Raw genomic sequence first — 22,043 nt, 5'->3', positions numbered from 1 at the left:
TGGCCGGAGTTCAGTGTGGGGAATAGATGTACATGATTATGATATGCATAGTCTAGGAGTTCGGTTCGGGTTCGCATGGAGTATGGGCAGTTTCTTTATATTCCTGTATTCGACCAACGGCCCAAGGGGCATGTTGCGTGCGTCAAATGAGCTTGCGAGAGAAGTCAGCAGCTTCTGTATTGTCATGTAGTCTATAGTTTATCCCCCGGCTTGTCCAAAACTGGTCAATGGGGCTATTGAAGGTCTTTCCACCTCCACACGCTCCATTCATGCAATGGCTCATCGTCCAAGCCCTCAAAATCTGCGTACTCTTGGCCTTCTTGGGCGACTACTAAGCCCCGTTCTTCCATCAAGCGCCAGAACTCGCGCAATGGCTCTAAATAACAGACGCGCTGTGGCCAGCAGGTGATGACTCTGGCGTCTTTGCTACGAGACAGACAAGTCGCAATAGTGCGGGTTAGGAGCTCCGGGTGGTCCTCTGTATACATGGTATCCGCAGCCATGACAACGGGGAACTTGTTATCTTCCGTGATGCCGACCTTGACCTCGGACGACGAGGCCGGGTCGTAGATGAAGAGGTCTGAGGGCGCGTTCCAGTCCAGGGTGCCACATCCAGCGCCGGCGCCTTGGGCTTGGAAGAGGGACGTGTTGGCATCAATGTTGGCCTGCAGCCCAGGCACTATCGTGGGCAGGTCCGTTAGCAGGGCACGCGAGCCCCAGATGCAAGCAGCGCTCAGGCCCGTGAGGCCTGTACCGGCGCCCAGCTCAAGGATCTTGTAGCCATGGTGGGGGGCGCCGGGAGCAGTCTTGCTTTCCTGGGGGGTGTCGGTGCACAGTTGGGCAAGAGGGATGTCTAGCTTGTGCAGGGTATTGGAGATGACCACGGACGAGGACCAGGTGGTCAGGGACAGGTTCTCAGCCCGACAGGCCGTCTCGACGATGACCAAGGGGATCTGGGTCGAGGCGGACTGAGATATCTGATAAGTGGACCGCCTCTCGACCAGCTCCGACGAGAAGGGATCTTGCTTTACTGCAATGCTGCCCATCCTTCTTGCTTGGTGAGATTGACGGATGCAACCTCTGGACTGGCAGAAGAGGGCTTAGTAATATGTGCAGGGTTGGAATCCTCCTCGAGCAGGTCTGGATGCATATGTTGGCGCTGTCTTGAGGCGTACTTTTTTTTTTTTTTTTCACGTGGTGGGGGGTAAAATCAGATCACACGGCAGGCTTACAGGTGCTACCCGGGCACGACAAGAGTGAAAAAAAAACGGAAAATTAGTGACATTGGCGGGCCCGAGTTACTAAACCCAAACCAATCAGGACGGGTAGCATAATACCCCGGATTGCGGATTGAGATCAGGCGTTCTAGCTCGCCCGTTTTCAATTTCCAGAATCACCTAATCCCAACATTGAAAATGGCACCACTCCCACAGGTTGAACCACACGAGGCGGGCAGCCTTCCTAATCCAATACCACATCGCAACGTAGCACCGCTACTGCCGCTTTACTTACGGGGATATCACCCGACCTCATTGATGCCGACGTGACCCCACCCTGCTTGCGTGCCGGTACACTCTGAGACTTGAAAAGCATGTCTCGGGGCAGACAGAGGGCGTAACAAAAGAACGATGTTGTTTCTTTGGGCAATTCAGGCCGCGATAGATGTGGAAAGCAGAGAGAAGGCCACCAGTCTCGAGTCCCAGATAACGGATCCCTCGGGATGGGTTCCCTTCTGCTACTCGTCGTCTTCGCCCGTCTGTTCCGCTTGGTTTTCTTGGCCATGGCGAAGGATCCGCCCGTCAGGTGGTTTTAAAGACGGCAACTCGGGAGCCACCCCCCTTTTGACATCCCACGACATTGGGCCCTGGGTCTTGTCACCTGTTTCGCCCGTTGCCTGTTGCGTCGTGTGTGCCGTGGGGTATGACCCGACCGATGCCTCCAAAATCGAGCTTGGTCTGGCCCGAACCATCTCACCTATGCCGTGTTTCTGGCTCCTGTAGCACCATCTCGGCCCTTGAACTATTACCATCGCTCGCGCCGGCAGCGCGGCCTTTCATTGGCAAGGTCAAGTGTCGACAGCGCCAACGTTAATTGTAAGTAATACTGAGTTGGTCCCTTGCAGCTCTGGCTTGTATCCGCCAAATCGAATGATTCCGCTTGAACGGAACACACTTAGCCTGTAATGGACGATTCCTACCGGGAGCCTCGTATAAACATTTGCGGCACATATACCCGATATGGCATTCACCTGCCAGTATCTTCTCAACGCACAGCTGCCAAGGTAAGGCATTCCTGAGGCCGCTTGACATAAGCTGTACTACAACAACATGGTCGCCTCACCACCCAGTCGGTAGCCCTCCCGGTCGCATCAACCAGACCAAAGGGGTGGCAGCCGATATATAATTGATTGGTGCAATCTACTTTTTACGTGGCTGGCAAGAGCTCACTCCAGCTTCATTGGCCGGAGGATTGTTCTGCATTCTTTCTGTGCAAGGGAGCTAGCAGACCCATGAACCCTTGGCAGTCAAGCATCACTGAGCCAGATTGGGACAACGGCCAGCCAAGTTCAGAACTAGGTCATCGGCTTGCGGGCTTGTCCATCGATTAAGCATGGCCAAGGTGCGGGCGTGATGCTTGCTGGTGCTTGTGTTTGTGGCCAAGCCGGGAGCGCCTCAGCCACCCAGAAAGCTTCAACGACACTCACTGCCAGTCATCGCAGTAGGAGGTCGTGAACTCTTTTCTTACTGGAACTCGAACGGGTGCACGTTGGCGACAGGAGCTTTGTATGTTCTAGGACCTGATTGAGCGGCGTCTCTCGCCCTACTCCAGACGACCCTTTCCACTCATTCTCCATGTCGGGGCCCCAGATTGCGGTGTCGGCTGACGGCCCGCCCTCCAATTTACCCGGCCACTTAGAGCCAATCAGCCTTCCCACCGCCCATGGGGCAGCGGTCCTATTCACGGGGAAAACGTACAGATTACTTGTGCATGTCTTGGCAAGGGAGCAGGGGTTGGTGTCTCAATGGCCACTCATCATTGTATGAGCTGTTGATTCCGAGGCCATGGCTATTCGGCATTCCAACGGCTACCTACTTTATACATAACAAGCGCGATGGCTCGTTCTCTTACCTACTACTGCAGTGTTTTCTGATACACCTAATCTTCGTAAACTTCCAGGAGCACCGCTGAAGCGACATCTCGAGCGTCGACAATGGCTGTTCTCAACAAGGGACACGGGGCTGACCCCCTCATCGCGACCATCGTCGCGGGGGACAAGACGCCATGGTACAAGAAGCCCAATCTGCGATATCTTTACCTCTGGCTCTTCATCTGTTGTATGGGCGTCGAGATGACGTCGGGTTTCGACTCCCAGCTCATTAACGCCCTTCAATTCTCTCCCCCTTTCAACACCTGTACGTACATTCCATGCCCCATAGGGAGACGTCACATACAGGGCAGTTGCGTGGTTGCTGACGGGTCCCAGATTTTGGCGAGGGGCACCTGGATAGCAAGGGAAAGGCTGCCATCAAGCCCGACATTTTGGGGTTCATCAACGCTTGCTACCAACTCGGGTCGATCCTCGCGGTTCCAGTTGCTCCATGGCTCTCGCAGCGCTTGGGTAGGCGATGGTCGATCATGATAGGATCCTTGATCCAAGCCGTTGGTGCTCTCCTCCAGGGTTTCGCTCAACACGGTAGGGATAGTCTCTCACACTCGGGAAACAGAACCGTGCTCTAACACACGTCTTTTTGCAGTCGCCATGTACATCATCGCCCGTATGATCCTCGGCTTCGGTATCCTCTTCTGTATCATCTCCGGTTCGTCTCTCATCGGAGAGCTTGGTCACCCGAAAGAGCGTCCGACCCTCACTGCTTTCTTCAACGCATCCTACTTCCTCGGTGCTATTCTCGCAGCCGCAATCTCGATCGGAACCGTCGAGATTGTAGGGGATTGGAGTTGGCGGTTACCGTCGTTGTTGCAGATCGTCCCTTCCCTCCTCCAGATTGTTACTGTCTTGTAAGTGGATTGCGAGACACCTCCGCCTCCGACTGCTGACTGCTTTCAAGCTTGCTCCCTGAAAGCCCTCGCTACTTAGTGAGCAAGGACCGAGACGATGAGGCGACGGCCATTCTTGTCAAGTATCACGCCGAGGGCGACGCTAATTCTGAGCTTGTTCACGCCGAAATAGCCCAGATCAAGACGACGATCAAACTCGAGATGGAGAACAGCAAGCAATCCTGGACCCAGCTTTTCGCCACCGCCGGTATGCGTCGTCGCGTGTTCCTCTCTGTTTTCATCGGTCTCTTTACCCAGATGTCTGGCAACACGCTGCTCTCGTACTACTCCAACGTCTTATTCGAGAAAATGGGCTATACTTCCAAGTTCGCCAAGAGCAGAATCAACATCGCCAACCAGTGCTGGAGTCTGATCAACGCCACCATCATCGCGATGTTCGTTGCGAGGTTCCGCAGACGCGTCATGTTCTTGTTCTCCTCGGTGACTATGCTGCTTGTGTTCTTAGCCATGACCGTCTCGTTTGAGAGACTGCAGGAAGCGGTCGACGGAGGCTTTACGAATTCCGCTGCACAGATTTCTGCCTTGTTCTGGTATTTTGCATACTCGCCTACCTATAACATCGGCAACAACTCTTTGACGTACAGTAAGTCTCCCACGCCGGTACCGGTCCCAAAGGTGATCTATTTTATGCTCACACTATTTGTAGCTTACCTTGTGGAGATATGGCCTTACGCTACTCGATCTCGTGGTATCGGTGTCGAGCAGATCTTTGGCAAGCTTGGCGGCTTTTTCTCTACCTACGTCAATCCGCTTGCTATGGATGCCATCGGCTGGAAGTTCATGGCAGCTTATACTGGCTGGCTCGCGTTCGAAAACATCTTCATCTTCTTGTTCTACCCCGAGACCTATGGCCGAACTCTCGAGGAACTTGCCTTCTGTACGTTCACACTCTCCCTGCTGTTTTGTGTACTGTGTTGGTAATGCTAATAATGGTTCCCTATTAGTGTTCGAATCCGATGCACTGGTTGCCCAGCAGACCGAGGCCGTGGAGAAGGTCGTCCACACCCTCGAGCACGAAGAGCCCAAGGGTGGTTCTACCGTTGCACACCATCAGGTCTAGACATCCTTGTTTTTATTCTCAATGGCCCGGAAGGTCAACAGTTTCGTGGCAATGGAGCAGTTTACTGGAGGGGAAATCATATTGTGTAGGCCTCTATAGAGGGGTTCATGTTGCTGTCGGCTTGGTATGTGTATGACTACAATTACTATTCAGTATGGTCAAGTTCGCCTCCGTTCCTGAGTTCGGTTCGAAATTCCAGGATCTTGTTCGAACTACTTTGTGATGCATATAATACAGGCTTTGTCCCCAAGTCTTATGGACTCAACCAAACATGTTGAGTATACATTAGGAAGATACTGTCCAAGCAGCCAAGTGGTTATCTTTTCCCCACAACTAGTCGTCCTGATGCAAAAGAAGAAAGAAATGAAAAGGAAAAGAAAACGTTGTCGTTAATTTCCCAAGTCGAACTGGTTTGGATGGTGTCCAGTCACAGTCATTATTGCAGATGCAGGTTTATATCCCGAGAATTGTCTCATACCTCTCGGCCCCTGAGTTCATACTTGAGTAGTTGCCGCTTAAACCCGCATGGAAATTCCAGTCCCCGTTCAAAGAATATTTGGATGTAGCTCAGGCAACCCAAATGTAGCAAGTAAACATCCCGGACTGTTTTCCGGCCCCGTTCCGGAATCTTCCCGGAACAAACCCGGAGCCCTTTGGTGTGAGTCATACTTGTTCTATGTAAATTTCGAACACAACCGCTCATCACAAATTTCACGAACACAGTGACATCCTCGCTTCTGTCGACCCAGAGGAGTTTGCCCTGACCATTTGCTCGACACACGCATCCTTGTGCAATTTCTTGATTCGCTTTGCCTTGTCCACGGCGCTTTTGCGTGGAACTGGGAACCTTACTTGACTGTATTTATCACTCCTCGATCTGCTCCAAGGTCCACAACACAAACAATGACTAGACCATGGCCTCCAAGAGACATCAGAAGAACGGGTAACTGTCCCACGAGTTTGCTTCGCTCCCCAGATTATAAGCTGGGGTGTATCAATACAAGTCACTGCTGCGGTTGTGTCTGCCTTGCACGATAGACATGCCAGGAAAGTAGCAAAGAGACACATCCTAACAATCTTTGCAAATTTCCGAAATACTGGCAAAGATAGGATATTCTCAGTTTTGGGGACTGGCAGAAACATATCTGCTCTGCATGCCCTGCTGCACATCTACTGAATGTCCAAGCGGACTTCACAAATAGCGAGCGGCCTTATCCACGAGATAATCCATGCTGCACGGGCTACGAGTTAAACACACACACACACACACACACACACACACACACACATACTCGAAGAACGTGTATTCTGCTGTCAGGGTCAAGATCAAGGTCAAGCTCAAGGTCAAGGCCTCATGTTGTCAGCCACAACAGGCCCAGCGAACGGTTGGTGGTGGTGGCTCATGCATTGCAAGCCGTAGCCGTCGCAGGTCACAGCTTCTTTCCCAGCCGCGGTCAGTGGTCACACAGCAGGTGACTGACAGGGAGGGCACAGACTCCGTATGTTCGATCAATCAATCAATCCCGGCCAGCAACATGCCTACCGCAAAAGAGGTACATACACTATGCATGTACCTCATCAGTGTTAGAGTCCATGCCTGACGCCGGATACCTCTCGTTGCCAACGCAACACTGCAAACCAACGAACAAACGAGCCACTACCGCATGTGCTGACTGGCTTCCTGGTGTTTTATTTGACCGTGTACTGTTGATTGCGCCAGCCAACTCAGCAGTTCATCTCATACCGACTTGGACAACTCTTGCTGCAACCGAACAACACATTGAACGCCTAGGCACCTTGCCAGCCCAACTTCGGGGTTTCGGGAAATGCCCACATATTGCACTTGATCCACCTCAAATCTTGAGGTACCTCGAGATTCGAACCACTTTAGTTAGGTAAGTACTCGTGACCCAGCTTAGTTGAAATTGGAGGTATGCAGAGGGGTCTTACCTAAGCCAGCGTAGTTTCTGTACTTTCGATTCCGCATTGGCTGCTTTGGTTTGGGTTAATTGCTACCTATCAAATCGGTACCAGCTTGCAGCCTACATACCTTACAGGGCCCCCCGCCCCTGCCTGCGACTGCCTAACGATAGTATCCTGCTCCGTTCTGCCGGTGTCAATTCACCCCACCACTATCTCTGGCTGCTCTGACTCTCGGAGCGGCCATCAGCTGCCGCCTACCTGCTGCCTGCTTTACTAATCCGATACCTGGGTCAGAACAAGGAATCGAAATCGATCTGCCTTGATTGCTCACGGAAAAGTGAAACACGAATTGCCAGTACGTGCGGCTCACCTATCGAGAGGCTACCCACATGCAACTCAAGCTCTGCCACCATCCGGTTACCTAGCCTAACCTGTGCCGGTGTTGGATCTGCAGTCTGGTGCTGACAGTTGCCCCTCCTCCCTAACAAAGGCCCCCCCTGCACCCTGAGCCTCGAAAGCCGCTGTAGGCGGTAGCCACCTAGCGCCTGAGTTGCCTATCAGCGCTATCGACCCAGAGGTCAGGTAACCGTCAACTCCGGTGACGCATCTATTCATCCATCGCATCCTATCTCACCATCCTCTTCCATCACACGCCCTCCTCCCGCTGCCCGTTGCGTTACAAGTCCTGTGACTCGCATTAACCCTCGAGTTTCGGCTTTTTCGCAGAATTTGTCTTCCTCTCCAAACCCAAACTCGCGCAGCCCATCCACTCAAACAGAAACTCAACCCTTCAATTCCGCCGGTCGTCTTCACGGTATTTGCTCGTCGCTTGCTGACGGGCATCTTCCTGTGAGGCACCACCCTGTACCGCCGACAAGATTCCTCCCATCACGAGGAAGCGGAAGGCGGCGGAGGCCAAGATCACAGACTCGTCTTCCTCATCGGCGCCCAGCACCAACAAAAGACGGACTGCTGCGCTCAACCCCCAGAATCCAGACCCTGCACCACCCACTCCAGTCACCGGCATGGATTCCGACGAAGACTTCCTGTCCACTGTGAGCAGTGATGATGATATCATGCTCGATGATAGTGAAAATGACGATATGTCAAATGGCGATGGTAAGCACCCCTTTGGCCTCTCTTCTTGTCGTTCGCATTGTCATTTGGGCTCGCCCGGTCCTGCATCCCATTTCATTTCCCCGTTGCTGCCCGTTGCCGGTAGATCCGTCATTGTTTGGGCACCCAATGACGGCAGACCCTACTCAACTCGCTCCGTCTGCTTGAACGTAGCGATCGTGCCGCAACCATTGAATGCTCGTAGCCGTGTTGACTAATGACTTTTTGGGTTACAGAATTCGATGATGCCTTCGACGAAGATCCCGACGATGAACCCGACCTGGGGCTACAGAAGCAAAAGACACCAGTTGCTTACGACGTGGGCTACAAAGTGTATAGCCCTGGCGACATTCAGAAACAACAGGAAGAGATGATGAATGAGGTGAACATGATCCTGGAGATGTCCAAAGAGGATGCCGCCATCTTGCTCCGACACTTCCGTTGGAATAAGGAGCGCCTAATTGAAGACTTCATGGATAACTCGGACAAGGTCGTGGAAGCAGCAGGCATCGTCACCAGTGTCGCCAACCCCCCGCAGCTTGAAACACTGTCCGAATTTATGTGCGATATTTGCTGCGACGACGACGAAGGACTGCAGAGCTTTGCCATGAAGTGTGGGCATAGGTACTGCGTGAACTGCTACCGCCACTACTTGACCCAGAAGATCCGAGAAGAGGGTGAGGCCGCCAGGATTCAGTGTCCCGCTGAGGGATGCTCGCGCATCATTGACGCTCGATCTCTTGATCTCCTTGTTACGCCAGAACTCTCGGATAGGTACCAAGAGTTACTGAACCGGACTTACGTGGAGGACAAAGACACGTTAAAGTGGTGCCCCGCCCCCGATTGCGAAAACGCGGTCGAATGCGGCATCAAGAAGAAGGAGCTCGACAAAGTGGTTCCAACTGTAGCATGCGCCTGTGGATACCGGTTTTGTTTCGGATGCATCCTGAGCGATCACCAACCTGCCCCTTGCGAGTTGGTCAAGCGCTGGCTCAAGAAATGTGCCGACGACAGCGAGACGGCAAACTGGATCTCGGCTAACACGAAAGAATGTCCCAAATGCAACTCGACTATAGAGAAGAACGGCGGATGCAACCACATGACATGCCGGAAGTGCAAACATGAGTTCTGCTGGATGTGCATGGGCCTGTGGTCCGAACACGGAACGAGCTGGTACAACTGCAATCGGTTCGAGGAGAAGAGTGGAACAGACGCTCGTGATGCCCAGGCTAAGTCTCGGGTGTCTCTCGAGCGTTATCTGCATTACTACAACCGGTACGCAAACCACGAGCAGTCGGCACGCTTGGACAAGGACATGTATACCAAGACGGAGAAGAAGATGGTCCAGCTCCAGTCCGCCTCGGGCATGTCTTGGATCGAAGTCCAATACCTGAATTCAGCATCCCAAGCTCTGCAGACGTGTCGTCAGACACTCAAGTGGACGTACGCCTTCGCTTTTTACCTGGCCCGGAACAATCTTACAGAGATATTCGAAGACAACCAGAAAGACCTCGAGCTCGCCGTGGAGAACCTGTCGGAGATGTTTGAGAAGCCTATCTCGGAACTGGCCGACTCGAAGTTGAAGGTCGACATAATGGACAAGACCTCATACTGCAACAAGCGACGATTGATTCTGTTGCAAGATACAGCTGAAAACCTCGCCAATGGTATGTTGTTCGACCTGTGAGCTTGGAGTAAAGTGCTCCAAGCGACCTTGGTTTTATTTGGTCACTCCCGACTACCCCTGGTTTTGCGTTGATAGAAATTCGATGGGTTTCTTTTGTATGGTTTCCCTTGTCTTCCTTGTTGGCCATGCTGCCCCTTTTCGGGGCTACTGTCAACAAATCTGGCCAGTGCCAGTGAGCTAATAATGTCCGCCGCCCTTATAATTATGCACGTGTCCGCTAACTGTTTGCGCTCGTCAGGCCGGTGGACTTTTAATGTTGATTTGAAAAACGGCCAAAGTGGACGACAATGAGATCCACGCAGGCAATAAGACGCTGCTAGAAATGCCTCGCAACAGAGGCTCTCGAATTAAATATACCTAGCGTAGGAAAGGCTTCTTAGCTGGAGGATACATATTAGTAGCGGGCCATCATAGATTTCCTTCTGGCATTGGCGTATCCAACATGTTTTGAGTGCAACTCATGAGCACGGAAGGCTGGCACATGGGTTTAGCGAGGTTACGGAGATTTACGGGCGTCTTGGGCGTTGTAGCTATCATTCGCTTCCTGTACTATGAGCGCATTTTCACACTCGAAGGGGCGCATGCAGCTTTGCCAGCTGGGGATGGCTCCATCATAGAATTCTCATTTGCATACTTCATCGTATTCTTCATTACTCGATGTACTGAATTTGTGATAAAGACTTGAACCCAAATCACGGCCACAGCGACGTACATGTGGGCATGGATGATTGGTTTAACCCAGGACCTTCTCCGCCAGAGATACTAGAAGTCAAGGTTAGCAAACCCATTTCCCACGCATGACGGGGTTTCGAAGCGGCGATTAATTACCATTGGTTCCCGTGTTATCGGGCTCAACGTGGGCCTCCTTGACCTTGCCATCCTCGATGACCAGGGCATATCGTTTACCGCGCATGCCGCCAAAGATGGCCGGGGCGTCAAAACCCAGGTCCAGAGCGCGGGTGAACTCGCCCGTGGGGTCGCCCAAGAATCGGATCTGTTGAAGGGAGTGGGCTGAGGTTAGCATGGTGGATCGGGGGCAGTCGGAATATAGGACAAGGACAAGAAACAACTTACTCCAGACTCCTTGACGGGGTCCATCTGCTCGTGCCAAGCGTTCATGCTGTCCAGGCCATGTATTATCAGCTTCCTGTTTCGGCCTCATGTCTGCGAATGGGCGGATAGGTAAAAACACTCACACGAAGGCGTCGTTGACGCTGACGACGACGACCTTGCCGCCCAGGCCGAGGATCTCCTTGGTCTTGGGGTGGCGGATGTAGCCGGGGACGTGCTGCTGGCTGCAGGCGCCCGAGAAGGCGGCGGGGACGCCGATGACGAGGCCCTTTGTGCTCTTGAACTCGTCGAGCAGGTTCACCTTGTTGCCGGGCGACGCCTCGCACAGGACCTCGAGGTTCGGCAGCGAGTCGCCCACCTGCACCAGCGAGCGCCGCGTCGCGTGGAAGCTGCGGGCGCTGGCGGCGGCGGGGGCCGCGGTGGCGCGGGCGGCCATGCTGGCGCTGGTGGCCAGGGGACGGAAGACGCGGGAGGCCATTTTGGCAAGAGTGTGGTTGATTGGGTTTGTTTGTTTGTTTGTTGATGGACGAGCGAGAGAGAGAGGGGAGAGAGAGAAACAGGCTATGGGTAAGGTAAAGTTAGAGTCCAGAGAGTGGTTGGAAGCTAATCGAGCGGTGCTATTCTGGATGGATGCCGGTTGACGTTGACGGACAGGATGTTGGGGTTGGCGCCGGAGCTTCGCATTCGCCCAAGCTCTCGGACCTGAATCAATTGGAATTGGCTGGGGGATGACGACATGGCGGCTCCAATGGCACATGGGTAGGTGCGCACACACTGTGTCGTGGAAGGCAACCCGGTATTGTCGGGACAGTAAGCCTGCATGAGAAATTCGGCTTGGGGCACTGTGTTTGGCTAGGGTAATAAATCCACAGTACGTGGGGTGGGATCCCCTGTCAGGTACACCCTATGCCGTACACGATGGCCAACCGATCCGATGGCCAAGCAATGCCCTGTCCAACCTTGCCAACTCTAATCCCACTCCAGGATGGACTCGGAAGCCGATGCAATGCAATGCGCCGTTTAGACAAATACACGATGAGGGAGAAAGAAAGAAAGCATGAGAGATATAACATATTATTATGTCTATCCGCCAGGCTCTAGGGGTTCGTTCATTGAAGAGTCTTGGCAGACTGGACTGTCGATACTCGAGGTCAACTAACCAAACCTTTCCGCTGCTGATCTACGAATAACCCTTCCGGTGCGATCATGCAAATCCACCAGCGACACAACGTATCTTTCTATCTGTCCCTAATGTTGTAACTGGGAGGGCCCAAGTTTCCCCCTAACACAGTACACATATAACACGGCGCTGCAAATACTGTATTCCTCCCTACCTAATTACCTAGAGTGATCTCTGCGCTTTGAAAACTCCGTATCCAGACCCGCGTAGACAACAGTCTTGGCATGTTTACATCAATGTACACTGCCATGCTTCGTATTCAAAGCACCTTATTCTACAGTGTCAGTGGTTTCACATTGCGCGGGGTTTCTAGCTTATTTACACCCAGAAATGAACTGTCTCCCTCATACGTACCATGACGAGGTTCCTTTTTAGCATTGCATTGAGGTTAAGAGAAAGGAAAATGCATACCCATGAAGATCGTGTACTGTCTCTAGAGCCATGTGTCAAAGGAAGTGGTGGCTAAGAAGCACATAGGTATAGCCACCTAAGCTGAAGATATCCTAAAGCATTGTATATCTATTGTGAATAACTTCTGATTCATATAGACGATAGCAGAGGAAGGGGTGACTGTTATCACGGATATGTTCTTAAACTGTATATACCCTCAGAAGGAGCAATATTTAATATCGAAAGCTTCGTCTTTCCTCTGTCAAGCATGAGAGGTGACTTCTTGACTGCAATCACATAACCCATCTCGGATTTATGTAAGTCATTACCGCATGTTGCTTGAATGCCCAAAGGCAATGGGTCATATGTCACTCCAGGCCCCGGATTGATGTAGAAACTGACCAATGCGTGCCCAGGAGAACTCACAGTAACAATGTCATTTGTGAAATTACAGGTACCTGGTCGTTACCCAGAAGCTGGAAGGTACCTTACCTACCTGATTGCAATTCATCTCGAGCATCGAGCCAAGTGGTAACCAGAGTATTGGCCCCCCTACCCGGGGATAAGGTTCCACGCTCTCAACTGGTTGCCTGCGGGGCCAATGCCAGGGTCAGCGGTCATTCCTTCCTGCCTAAACATTCATTCTACCCCGTTTGTGTGAAAAATACAGGAGTCATAATCTGGAGGGGCAGGTTGTTGCCTTCAGTGGTACTGATCGAGACCCGCTCTACCAGATTATCGTCAGGGCGACATGGCCACACATCCGCTTTTTAAATCCTAATGTTCCAAATTCTTTGTACGTGTACCATCACTCTGTTTTCATTCAAGGTTCTGAAAACACGCTTGGTTTCGAACTCCCTAACATTCAACTTGATCCGCAGCCTTCTGAGTAATTTGTTGGTTCCCCTATCGGACTGTACAATCCGGTCAATCATCCTGCTTTTCACAACACCCACAAACTATCCGGGCACAGTTTCAGTATGGCAAGAAGCTTAGCCAGTGTCCGGAGAATCTTGCGGTTGGAGCCCACAGTCACCAAAGGCTTGCTACTTGCCAAGGTTGATGGCTGGGAATGCGGCTTGAAACAGGGCAACGCTCGTGTGGGTGACTACATCGTCTACTTCGAGGTAGACTCGTTCTTGCCGGCCACAGATGCCCGATTTGCCTCACTCGGCAAGACTCACATCCACAATGGCAGCATGATTATGTGGAATGGCAAATTCGGGTTCCATGTCATGACCAAGCAGCTGGAGAGAACTGTTTCACAAGGGCTGATCATGCCGCTCAGTGACTTCCCCGAGATCACCAAGGTCATTGCCGAGCTCGAAGAGAATACCAGTAAAGAAGAGGCCATGCAGAAGGTCATGAGCATGTCCTTCGACTCGGAGCTCAAGGTCGTGAAGTGGGAACACCGCATCACCGCTAGGGGTAAAGAGATGGGCAACTCGCTTGGTCCGGTCCCAGCTTTCTTGCCCAAGAGCGATCTTAAACGGGTGCAGAATTGCCCCAACCTCTTCACGGAGAAGTACAAAGACGCCGTGTACCAAGAATCTGTCAAGATGGATGGTTCGGCCGAAACCATGTACTTTGTCTGTTGTGACACACCCTGGTACAAGGCGCTTACCCCCTTAGATGGCCATGCCGACAAGCCTAAAGGCCGTTTCGGTGTCTGCACCCGCAAACACCACCTTCCCAACAAGCCTGGCTGCCTTTATTGGCGGGCTGCAGCTTTCTACAGCTTACCCCAGAAGCTCGAAGCTTTGGGCACGAACCTCGCCATCCAAGGCGAGCTCTGCGGATCCAGCATCAACAAGAACCGCGAGGGCTTTACCGGGGACAAGCACGACTTCTACGTCTACAGAATCTTCGACATAGACGCCCAAGCCGCCCTGAGCCCACGTGAGACGGAGAAGATGACCCAAGAGCTGGGTCTCAAGCATGTGCCCGTAAAAGGGTATTATCGACTGCACGACATCGCCACAAGCCAAGAGGAGCTACTCCAACGTGCCGAGGGCGTCGGCATCTTTGGAAAGCCGCGGGAGGGGCTTGTATACAAGAACGTCAATGACGGCCGTTGCTTCAAGGTCATCTCCAACGCATACTTGATCGGAATCGGAGAATAGAAGGGAGCCAAATCAGAACGCATTTTCCACTGTCTTCCAAACGGCTTGAACTACATCTTAGAAAAGGGCCACTGGGACAAGGTGAACCATTCAAGAGTCAAGGCAGATCGCCTGAAAATCAGAAAAGGGGGGATGATATTAGGGGTGTCAATGTTTGCGGATTCTGCAGCAGCCCATCAAGGCAATTGCAGTGGTACAGGGCCTTGCAGGAAGGAACCCACTATGTATGCAATTAGAGCTTACCTACAAGAGTCCATCCTCGAAAGCTTCGATGGAGTAATTGCAAACCGCTTGTCGACAAGGAACAAAAAGGTGCAGGTGGTTTCCCTCGTTGTCAAAGTACACCCTTTACCCCCTGGCTGGGTTCAAGGTCAGTCGTGCTAGTATTAAAAATAAGAAGCTACGACCGTTGCGTCCCATCAATTTGACTTATGGCTTTCCCGAGAAGGAAGCAGTCGCCGATTCATCAATACCTACCAAGTCAGGCAGGCATAGTTTTCATATCCAGGATTAGGCGCATGCTGTTGACCTCTCCAGTTCCTCACCAACATCCTTTCTGTATCGGCTTCAGTACGTGTCAACAATCTATCTAACTAGACCACGAATCCCCAGCAAACTAGACTTGACCTATTATTGCGTACAATCAGTTCCGTTTACGGCTTCCATCTTATCCAAAATGAAGTTTACAACCATTTCTGCCGCTGCCGGCGGCCTGCTGCTCCCGCTCGCCTCCGCCGCGCCAAATCCACCACGGATGACAAAGACATCATCACATGTGACCCGGCGCTCGGCCACTGGGTCCGGCCCTCGGGGTCTAGTTACCAAGAACGACATCGACCGTAATTCTTCGGCCAAGGTGATGAAGACCAGCAGCACACTTTCAACGACCGAGTCAACTGCATCCAAGTCCGTGGGCCAGTGCCTTGCGGTAAGTCCATCAGTCGGCACTTTATTTTCCTGTCCCTTTCTGCGGCCACAGAGTGTGAGAAGCTGACGTCGGGGTTTGGAAACTCGGCAGTCCACGACAGCCAAATACGAAGACTGCGTCACTGCCATCGGCGACCTCCACGGCTACCCGGGCAACGTCACCGTCCAGAACAACTTGTGCTTGAATTGGTGGGAGGGCAGCTGCCTGGTCAAGGTTTGCGCCGTCCAGGGCTCCTACTCGGGCAACGCGGCCCAGATTGCCGACACCATGACGGCGACGCTGTTGGGACCGTGCATCAAGCAAGGCAGGAGCGGCGTGGACTCGGACTGCGACGACGTTAACGGCCAGTGCGGCACCTACCGCTACTGGCTGACCGAGTATGGGGGCGAGTACGACTGGGCTGTGTAGTGGGGGGGGGGGGAAGAAGGCATCGGATATGAAGACACGGCACTGGCAGGGAAAGTTGAGGGTGTGAAATGTCATGAAATGGGCGGTTCCGACACTACATGGAGCACATCTATGTATCGTATAAAGCAAACACCATCCATACAGCTGGACGTTTGTAAACATCAACCCAACTCATGAGACCCAAGACATCCCTATCTCCCCCCCCCCCCCCTAGAAAAAATACCAAACCAAGAGAAACCGTAGGAGTATCCTAACATCCACTTTCCTTCCTCGCGCGAAGGGTCAAGCTTTGACAAAACGTTCCCCCCAAGTTAAACACTCTCAATATGGTGGCTCTCCTTCCTCTGCTGTTGGCGTGGCCATCGGTATTGGTGTGGTTGCAGCTGTGGTTGTTGCTCTCTCACGGTGCGAAAAGCCTTCTGGATGATCCACCGCAGCGCGGGCGCGTGGAAGTCGAGCGGCGCTTTGTCACTGCCATACTTCTCCTCGTCGACCTCCTCCTCGGTGAGCCACGCAAAAGACTGGTAGAGCTCCAGCCACAGCGCGACCTCTTCCTCCTCGGGATGATCCACCTCGACGATGAAACAGTAGCGCCGGCACGGCGGCCAGGATGGAATGGAAATATACTCGTAGAACCCGGCTCCTCGGGTAATGCTGCGGACAATTTGTCCCCTACAGCATCGAATCAGAGCGGTGTCAGCCTATGGCTGCCTTGTCTTAGGCCAGGGGCAGTGGTTATTCTTAGGGGAGGTGAACATACGAGCACTGGTGTACGGTACGTACGACCGCATGTAGCGCGCTCTTCTCTCCGTCGAAGATGCTGAAGCTGGGCACCTCCCATGTGTTGGGCGCGTGTATTCGTTGAAGGAGGAGGACTTTGTCCCGCTGCGCATTGAAGATGAGGGCGGAAACTTCGAGAGGCTTCATGGTCCCTGGGTTCAGGAGGTTCAGCGTCGGGATGGGCATCTTGAAGGCCGAGAGGCGCGGGTCGAAGGTTGCGGTGATGCGGAGGATTCTGGTCCGGTAAACGTCGCTTCTGACTTCCACGGTGTTGCTCTTGGGATCATCGTTGCGAGTACCGGTGCCGTTTGGCCTCGGCTTGGTGGGAGTTGGCTCTGCAGGCATGACGAGAGGATGAGAAGAAATCAGGGGATATGATTGCCGAGAATCCAGGAAATTAGGGGGATTGAGTATCGACCAACAACAAAACGAAGCTCACAATTTTGCTACACAGGGTGGGCTAGGGTATTGCTGGACAGCTTTTGGGAGACTAGTTGTTGTGTTGATCGTGACCATTTTGTGTCAACGAGATCACCCAGAACGAAAACAAAGCACCTATCCCCTCTTACATCCACCTAGCTTGGGCCCGCATGGGGGATCGCTGACTACCAGCTACACATATCTACTGGGGTACCAAGCCATATATGTGATTCAAACTCATTGCAGTCATAAGCTGTAGTTATTTAAACAGTTTCTGGCTTCACCGTTGTCTCCCAGCACTCTCAGAGCTTTACGTTCCCTGATTGGAACCGAGAGGTACACCTTCTATCGTAGATGTAATAACTCAGTGCTTTGGTCAAAGATGTGAACTCTTTGTACATTTCCAATGTGACTACACGCATGAATAGGACTCCAAATGTGTTCAAGTGGCAGGACTGGATTAAAGATCCTGACAGTCTTGTCCGCCCGTCAACACACCAATTTAGAACTCGAAGGCAGATACATTGAGTTTCGGAGGGGTAATTCACCCAGTGTAATTGACGCCGGCTGAGACCAACAGCTTTCGGCATTGGTCCTGCTGCCCTGTTCACCATCACGTTATTACGATGCAAAACCTGAGGACAATAGCGACTGTGAATGAAGATTCTTGCAATGAAAATCAAACTAGCCATAAGTCTGAATTTGAAGTGGTGGGTGGGTGGTTACCACAGCCCCGACGCCGGTGTCAATGCCCCGGGGCGGGTGGTTTTCGTAGGGCCTTCTTTGGCCGCGGAACCCCCGAAAGATTAGCCAATTCCAGGAGCCATTACGGCGGCCGTTCAGCTAGGCTGCTCCGGGAATAAATGCCGGCCGTAAAGACAGAGAACCGGTCGCCGCATGATCCGGCATGTGAATCGTTCGGCACTGCAGTTATCTCAATCTACAAATCAGGTAGCCACCTAAATATAAGAAACACTAGGTGCTAGGTTTCTCACCCTGTCGCATGTTGAGCGTTTGCATTGAGAAGCAACATAAACCCTGGCCCACACCCCGCCAGGTAAACAGCCTATGACGTTCCAAGCTGCCTGCATTGACCTGACTGCCTTCTCTTCTCGTCTTCGCCCTGAAAAATCCACGAATCAAAGACAAGCCTACTTGCTCGACCTTGCGCCGATCCGGCATCTGCATCTGCTTTAGGCAAGTAGACTGACAGTTGTGGTTGAATCGTTGATGCGTCTTGGGCGGGAGGGTGTTTGCATGTGGGGAGAGCGAGAGCCATGGCCAACCCAGTAGGCCAATCCTTCACCCGACCCATCGTCAGCCGCTAAGACTGGAGAAGCCCAAAACAAACGACAGGATGCGGCAGTTGGCATCACCCCTGGCAGCCTGGACCCCAGAGTCGCATCGTGCTTTGTTTCTCCTGGCCACCATGCCATGTCCATGGTCCTCTCAATTTCCCACCACCCACACGTCGAAACACCTCCGTTTCCATTGGGACGCTTGCCGATGGTAGTAGTGTAGTGTTCCCAATTAGCCGACTGCTAGGTTACGCAGTCAATCTGTTATATATAATGCAGCCATGATGGTCGTTCCGTCTCCCTTGTTATCCTTTCCTCAAGGGCTCGCTCTGTCTTTCGCTTCGTTTTGACTTGGCTGCCATCACCTTCCTTCTTTCCCGGCTCCGCGTCACAAACTGCGCGTGGTTGCTCATTACCAACAACAGAATCAACAAACATGCGCTGTCTTTCATTGTTCGCCACGGCCCTGCCGCTCGCTGGCGTGGTCACGGCGTACCCCCGAGTCGACGGGCCCTTTGCCCGGGCGGCAGGCGCGCAAGTCGCGAGCCGGGCGGACGGCAAGACGGTGATCCCCAAGGACTCGTTCGGTGCCTCGTTCGACACGCACTGGAGCCACAACTACCCGTGGGGGACGGACCACAACGGCGGGGCGCGGATGGACCCGGCCAAGGTGTCGACGGCCAACGACGTGCTGACGCTGACGGCGTCGCCCGCGAGCGGAGAGCCGCCCGCCACCAACGGCGGGCAGCAGTACCCCGTTAACTACCTGTCGGGCACCGTCTTTGCCAAGCAGCAGTTCACCGTCAAGCCCGGCGGCGGCTACGACTTCGAGGCCGACTTCAAGGCGCCCGTGGCCAAGGGCACCTGGCCCGCCTTCTGGCTCACCGCCGTGAAAGGGTGGCCTCCGGAGATCGACATTGCCGAGTGGAAGGGCTCCGGCAAGATCTCCTTCAACACCTTCAACACGAGCAGCGAGGTCGCCGCCCACGACGTCACCTACCCCAGCCCCGACAACGTGAGTTTGGAAAAGCTGTTCGCCCCTGGTAGTAATGGGGATTTGCTGACGTCTTCTCTTTCAAGTGGCACACCATCCGTGCACAGATCCGAACCGCCTCTGCTACAGACGTTTGGGTTAAATTCTTCATGGACGGTGGCGAGATTACCACCCAGTATGGCAAGAACTACGTCAACAGCGCGTTCTATCTCGTGAGTGATCTGATTATCTACAACTTTTTTGCTGTCTCCTACCATATTCTAACAAAGCCTTCCAGATCATTGACCTGCAGATGGAGGGCTCGTCAGGTACTCCTGGTCCCAGTGCCGGATCGACGTTCCAGATCCGCAATGTCCAGGTCACCGACTACAACCCTTGAGATTGGGCATGCATTCGATCCAAGAGCAAGCGAAATATGTTAATTGTATTTACTTCTGATAATTGTACATATGAACCAAGAACCATCGAATTCGATCTTCCACACGTTCTACATACGGCTTTCGTCCGTCGGCCTGGGACAACTAGTTCTTAACCACGCCAGCATGAATATTTTGGGTTCCGTAAGGTGAACAACGTCCAGATCTAGTCCAGATGCGCTTCAATGACTCTTCGGTTTCCAAAGTAGACCCATGCCACAACTGTGACCGGCGGGTTGAGGAGTTTCAGGCTCTGCAAGGCTATCATTGCCATTCGCGTCCAAGGTACGAACCCAACCCGACCGACCACCCTATTGATGTACTGCGTGAGAGCCCCCGTAGGAGCTAACGGCTCGTTGTACTGCCAGACGCCAGCCCATGCATGACAAAAGGCCAGATTCATGATGACTGCCCAGATAATGATCGGCGTGGCCACGCAAGTCCACAACAGGCAGCACACGTCGTAGCAAAGCAGAGCCAACGGTATAGGGACCACGATCTTCCCAGTGCTGGGCGCCATGATCCACTTCGCATTCAGCACCAGATCCTCCCAGTAGTAGCTTGGCGCCCGAAGGCAGTTGACGAGCCCAAACAAACTGATTCACAACACGAGCAGCTTGCAACACATGATGCCCATTCTTTTGTGGCGGCTTGTCGCCGGCTTGAGCTGTACGGCGTGTAGCGCTATAGAGCCGATGACTATGGGCGGAGGCGAAATCCTGATGGAAGGTTGTTTCGATATCAGCTCGGGCCGCTCCCAGATCCCGAGAAGGATAGAGGAAATGCCATAATGGCAGCCATTGTAGGTTTGCCAGAGAGGGTCAAGCACAATTCTGGTCAGCCAGTGCACCCAAGGGCTGATGCCAGGCCTGGAGGGGAAGAGAAAATCGCATGCGAAGACTGAGCAGCCGACCAAGGCAAATGCAAGTGGGTAGTAGGGGTTGGAGAACATGAAGTCCAACAAGCGGTAGAAGTTACTATTCGGCGCAGTGATGAAGCCTGATGTCGATACGGGGCCGCAATGTCCTTTTTCCGCCGCCTCGAGATCGTCACCTTCTTCGTGGGATTGCTGGTCTTCCTTTTGGTCTTCCATTGCAGCGGCTTCTGCCGACTTGTCGTGCGCAGAGAGTGTTGGCGATAGAGAATCCATGTGATCAAGATAAATGAGGATGAGAAGTGGAAGGAAGTTTGGCAGTTGGGTAGCTACATGTACCCATGACATGAAGGTGTTGTTGGGACTAGCTGTGCCGCGAGTCCTGCAGCAGGATCCAGGGGGTCGGGTCGTGCGAGCGTACAGCGAAAGGAACCAACACAGTCGCAACCGATCAGCGGCCTGCATGCCAGGATTCTCTGGGTATGTACCTAGTCTGTTTCCTCCTTGAGGCGCTTCCAGATGGCAGAAATGGTTTCCTCCAGTTTGGCCTCATCGGTCGTCTGCAGCAGCTGAGAAGAGAGCTCGATGGTCTTATCCCTCGACTTCAAGCCCTGGACGATGCGGAGGTCCATCTTGGGAATCTTCAGAGCCTGAGAAAAGCAAGTCGTACCACCGACCAGGTCAGCCACACAGCGATTTCGGGTAGAAAAACACCACGGAACACAATTCGTTGACTACAGGCGTTCAACTTACATCGCTCAAGACTTGCACGACGGCTTTGTTGGACTCGCCGTTGCGTGGGGCCGCCGCGACGCACAGTTCCACGCCATCGTCCGACACGGCCAAGACACCCTCGCGCACTTTGTCGGCTCCAGGCTTGACATGGCACCGGATGTGCAAGGACGAAGGGGCATTGCGTTTGCCCTTGATAAGAGAGATCGCAGGAATAGGCGTACGCGCTGCCATTGTTGGTGGTGTGCAAGTGGGAGAGATGGGTTGGGCTGGGTCGTCGGTTTGTCTGCAAGGGCCAGCGGCAATAATTCTACAGTACTCAAGTAGGTGTGGATAACCATCGACTTGCAGATTGATCTCCCTCCACAAACCCCTGGGGCTAACACGGTCTGATGCACTCATACCAAATGGACATTATAAGATATTGAGAAACGCGTGCAATTGATCTAACAAGTCAGATGGGCATTACAGACGATACATATGCATTATTAAAGGGCCATCTAATGGTCCAAGTATCCATCTCCCTATGTCCGAACATCAAGTCCGGTGAAGTATTGTACAATCAA

At 52.9% G+C, this 22,043-nt stretch overlaps 10 protein-coding genes across 10 annotated transcripts; 5 read left to right on the top strand and 5 right to left on the bottom strand.

Annotated features, from left to right (window-relative positions):
* Nucleotides 1–233: 233 nt before the first annotated feature.
* Nucleotides 234–1,046, bottom strand: PG985_006338 (uncharacterized protein; the record flags this gene model as incomplete). The annotated part of the gene is made up of 1 exon (XM_066826107.1): nt 234–1,046. One exon carries the CDS (start codon nt 1,044–1,046, stop codon nt 234–236), a length of 813 nt encoding a protein of 270 aa, XP_066685714.1.
* Nucleotides 1,047–3,211: 2,165 nt separating this feature from the next.
* Nucleotides 3,212–5,137, top strand: PG985_006337 (uncharacterized protein; the record flags this gene model as incomplete). Its single annotated transcript, XM_066826106.1, has 6 exons — nt 3,212–3,413; nt 3,485–3,694; nt 3,756–4,017; nt 4,068–4,660; nt 4,724–4,954; nt 5,022–5,137. 6 exons carry the CDS (start codon nt 3,212–3,214, stop codon nt 5,135–5,137), a joined length of 1,614 nt encoding a protein of 537 aa, XP_066685713.1.
* A 2,948-nt stretch (nt 5,138–8,085) lies between these two features.
* Nucleotides 8,086–9,863, top strand: PG985_006336 (E3 ubiquitin-protein ligase dbl4; the record flags this gene model as incomplete). Its single annotated transcript, XM_066826105.1, has 2 exons — nt 8,086–8,179; nt 8,413–9,863. 2 exons carry the CDS (start codon nt 8,086–8,088, stop codon nt 9,861–9,863), a joined length of 1,545 nt encoding a protein of 514 aa, XP_066685712.1.
* An 820-nt stretch (nt 9,864–10,683) lies between these two features.
* PG985_006335 (peroxiredoxin (alkyl hydroperoxide reductase subunit C)) lies at nt 10,684–11,412 on the bottom strand (the record flags this gene model as incomplete). Its single annotated transcript, XM_066826104.1, has 3 exons — nt 10,684–10,857; nt 10,938–10,983; nt 11,060–11,412. 3 exons carry the CDS (start codon nt 11,410–11,412, stop codon nt 10,684–10,686), a joined length of 573 nt encoding a protein of 190 aa, XP_066685711.1.
* Nucleotides 11,413–13,484: 2,072 nt separating this feature from the next.
* On the top strand, nt 13,485–14,627 carry PG985_006334 (uncharacterized protein; the record flags this gene model as incomplete). Its single annotated transcript, XM_066826103.1, has 1 exon — nt 13,485–14,627. One exon carries the CDS (start codon nt 13,485–13,487, stop codon nt 14,625–14,627), a length of 1,143 nt encoding a protein of 380 aa, XP_066685710.1.
* A 676-nt stretch (nt 14,628–15,303) lies between these two features.
* Nucleotides 15,304–15,963, top strand: PG985_006333 (uncharacterized protein; the record flags this gene model as incomplete). The annotated part of the gene is made up of 2 exons (XM_066826102.1): nt 15,304–15,555; nt 15,646–15,963. 2 exons carry the CDS (start codon nt 15,304–15,306, stop codon nt 15,961–15,963), a joined length of 570 nt encoding a protein of 189 aa, XP_066685709.1.
* A 311-nt stretch (nt 15,964–16,274) lies between these two features.
* On the bottom strand, nt 16,275–17,088 carry PG985_006332 (uncharacterized protein; the record flags this gene model as incomplete). The annotated part of the gene is made up of 2 exons (XM_066826101.1): nt 16,275–16,635; nt 16,724–17,088. The coding sequence occupies 2 exons, from the start codon at nt 17,086–17,088 to the stop codon at nt 16,275–16,277; spliced, it is 726 nt and encodes a 241-aa protein (XP_066685708.1).
* A 1,809-nt stretch (nt 17,089–18,897) lies between these two features.
* PG985_006331 (uncharacterized protein) lies at nt 18,898–19,834 on the top strand (the record flags this gene model as incomplete). The annotated part of the gene is made up of 3 exons (XM_066826100.1): nt 18,898–19,476; nt 19,542–19,667; nt 19,733–19,834. 3 exons carry the CDS (start codon nt 18,898–18,900, stop codon nt 19,832–19,834), a joined length of 807 nt encoding a protein of 268 aa, XP_066685707.1.
* A 638-nt stretch (nt 19,835–20,472) lies between these two features.
* Nucleotides 20,473–20,964, bottom strand: PG985_006330 (uncharacterized protein; the record flags this gene model as incomplete). Its single annotated transcript, XM_066826099.1, has 1 exon — nt 20,473–20,964. One exon carries the CDS (start codon nt 20,962–20,964, stop codon nt 20,473–20,475), a length of 492 nt encoding a protein of 163 aa, XP_066685706.1.
* A 269-nt stretch (nt 20,965–21,233) lies between these two features.
* PG985_006329 (uncharacterized protein) lies at nt 21,234–21,711 on the bottom strand (the record flags this gene model as incomplete). Its single annotated transcript, XM_066826098.1, has 2 exons — nt 21,234–21,395; nt 21,499–21,711. The coding sequence occupies 2 exons, from the start codon at nt 21,709–21,711 to the stop codon at nt 21,234–21,236; spliced, it is 375 nt and encodes a 124-aa protein (XP_066685705.1).
* Nucleotides 21,712–22,043: the final 332 nt, after the last annotated feature.

The sequence above is a fragment of the Apiospora marii genome (assembly GCF_038362585.1).
Source record: "Apiospora marii strain CBS 49790 chromosome Unknown utg000004l_segment0_segment0, whole genome shotgun sequence".
Classification (NCBI taxonomy): Eukaryota; Fungi; Ascomycota; class Sordariomycetes; order Amphisphaeriales; family Apiosporaceae; genus Apiospora; species Apiospora marii.
The sequence above is the reverse complement of the archived record's forward strand: the minus strand, read 5'-3'. Positions and strand labels throughout refer to the sequence as shown.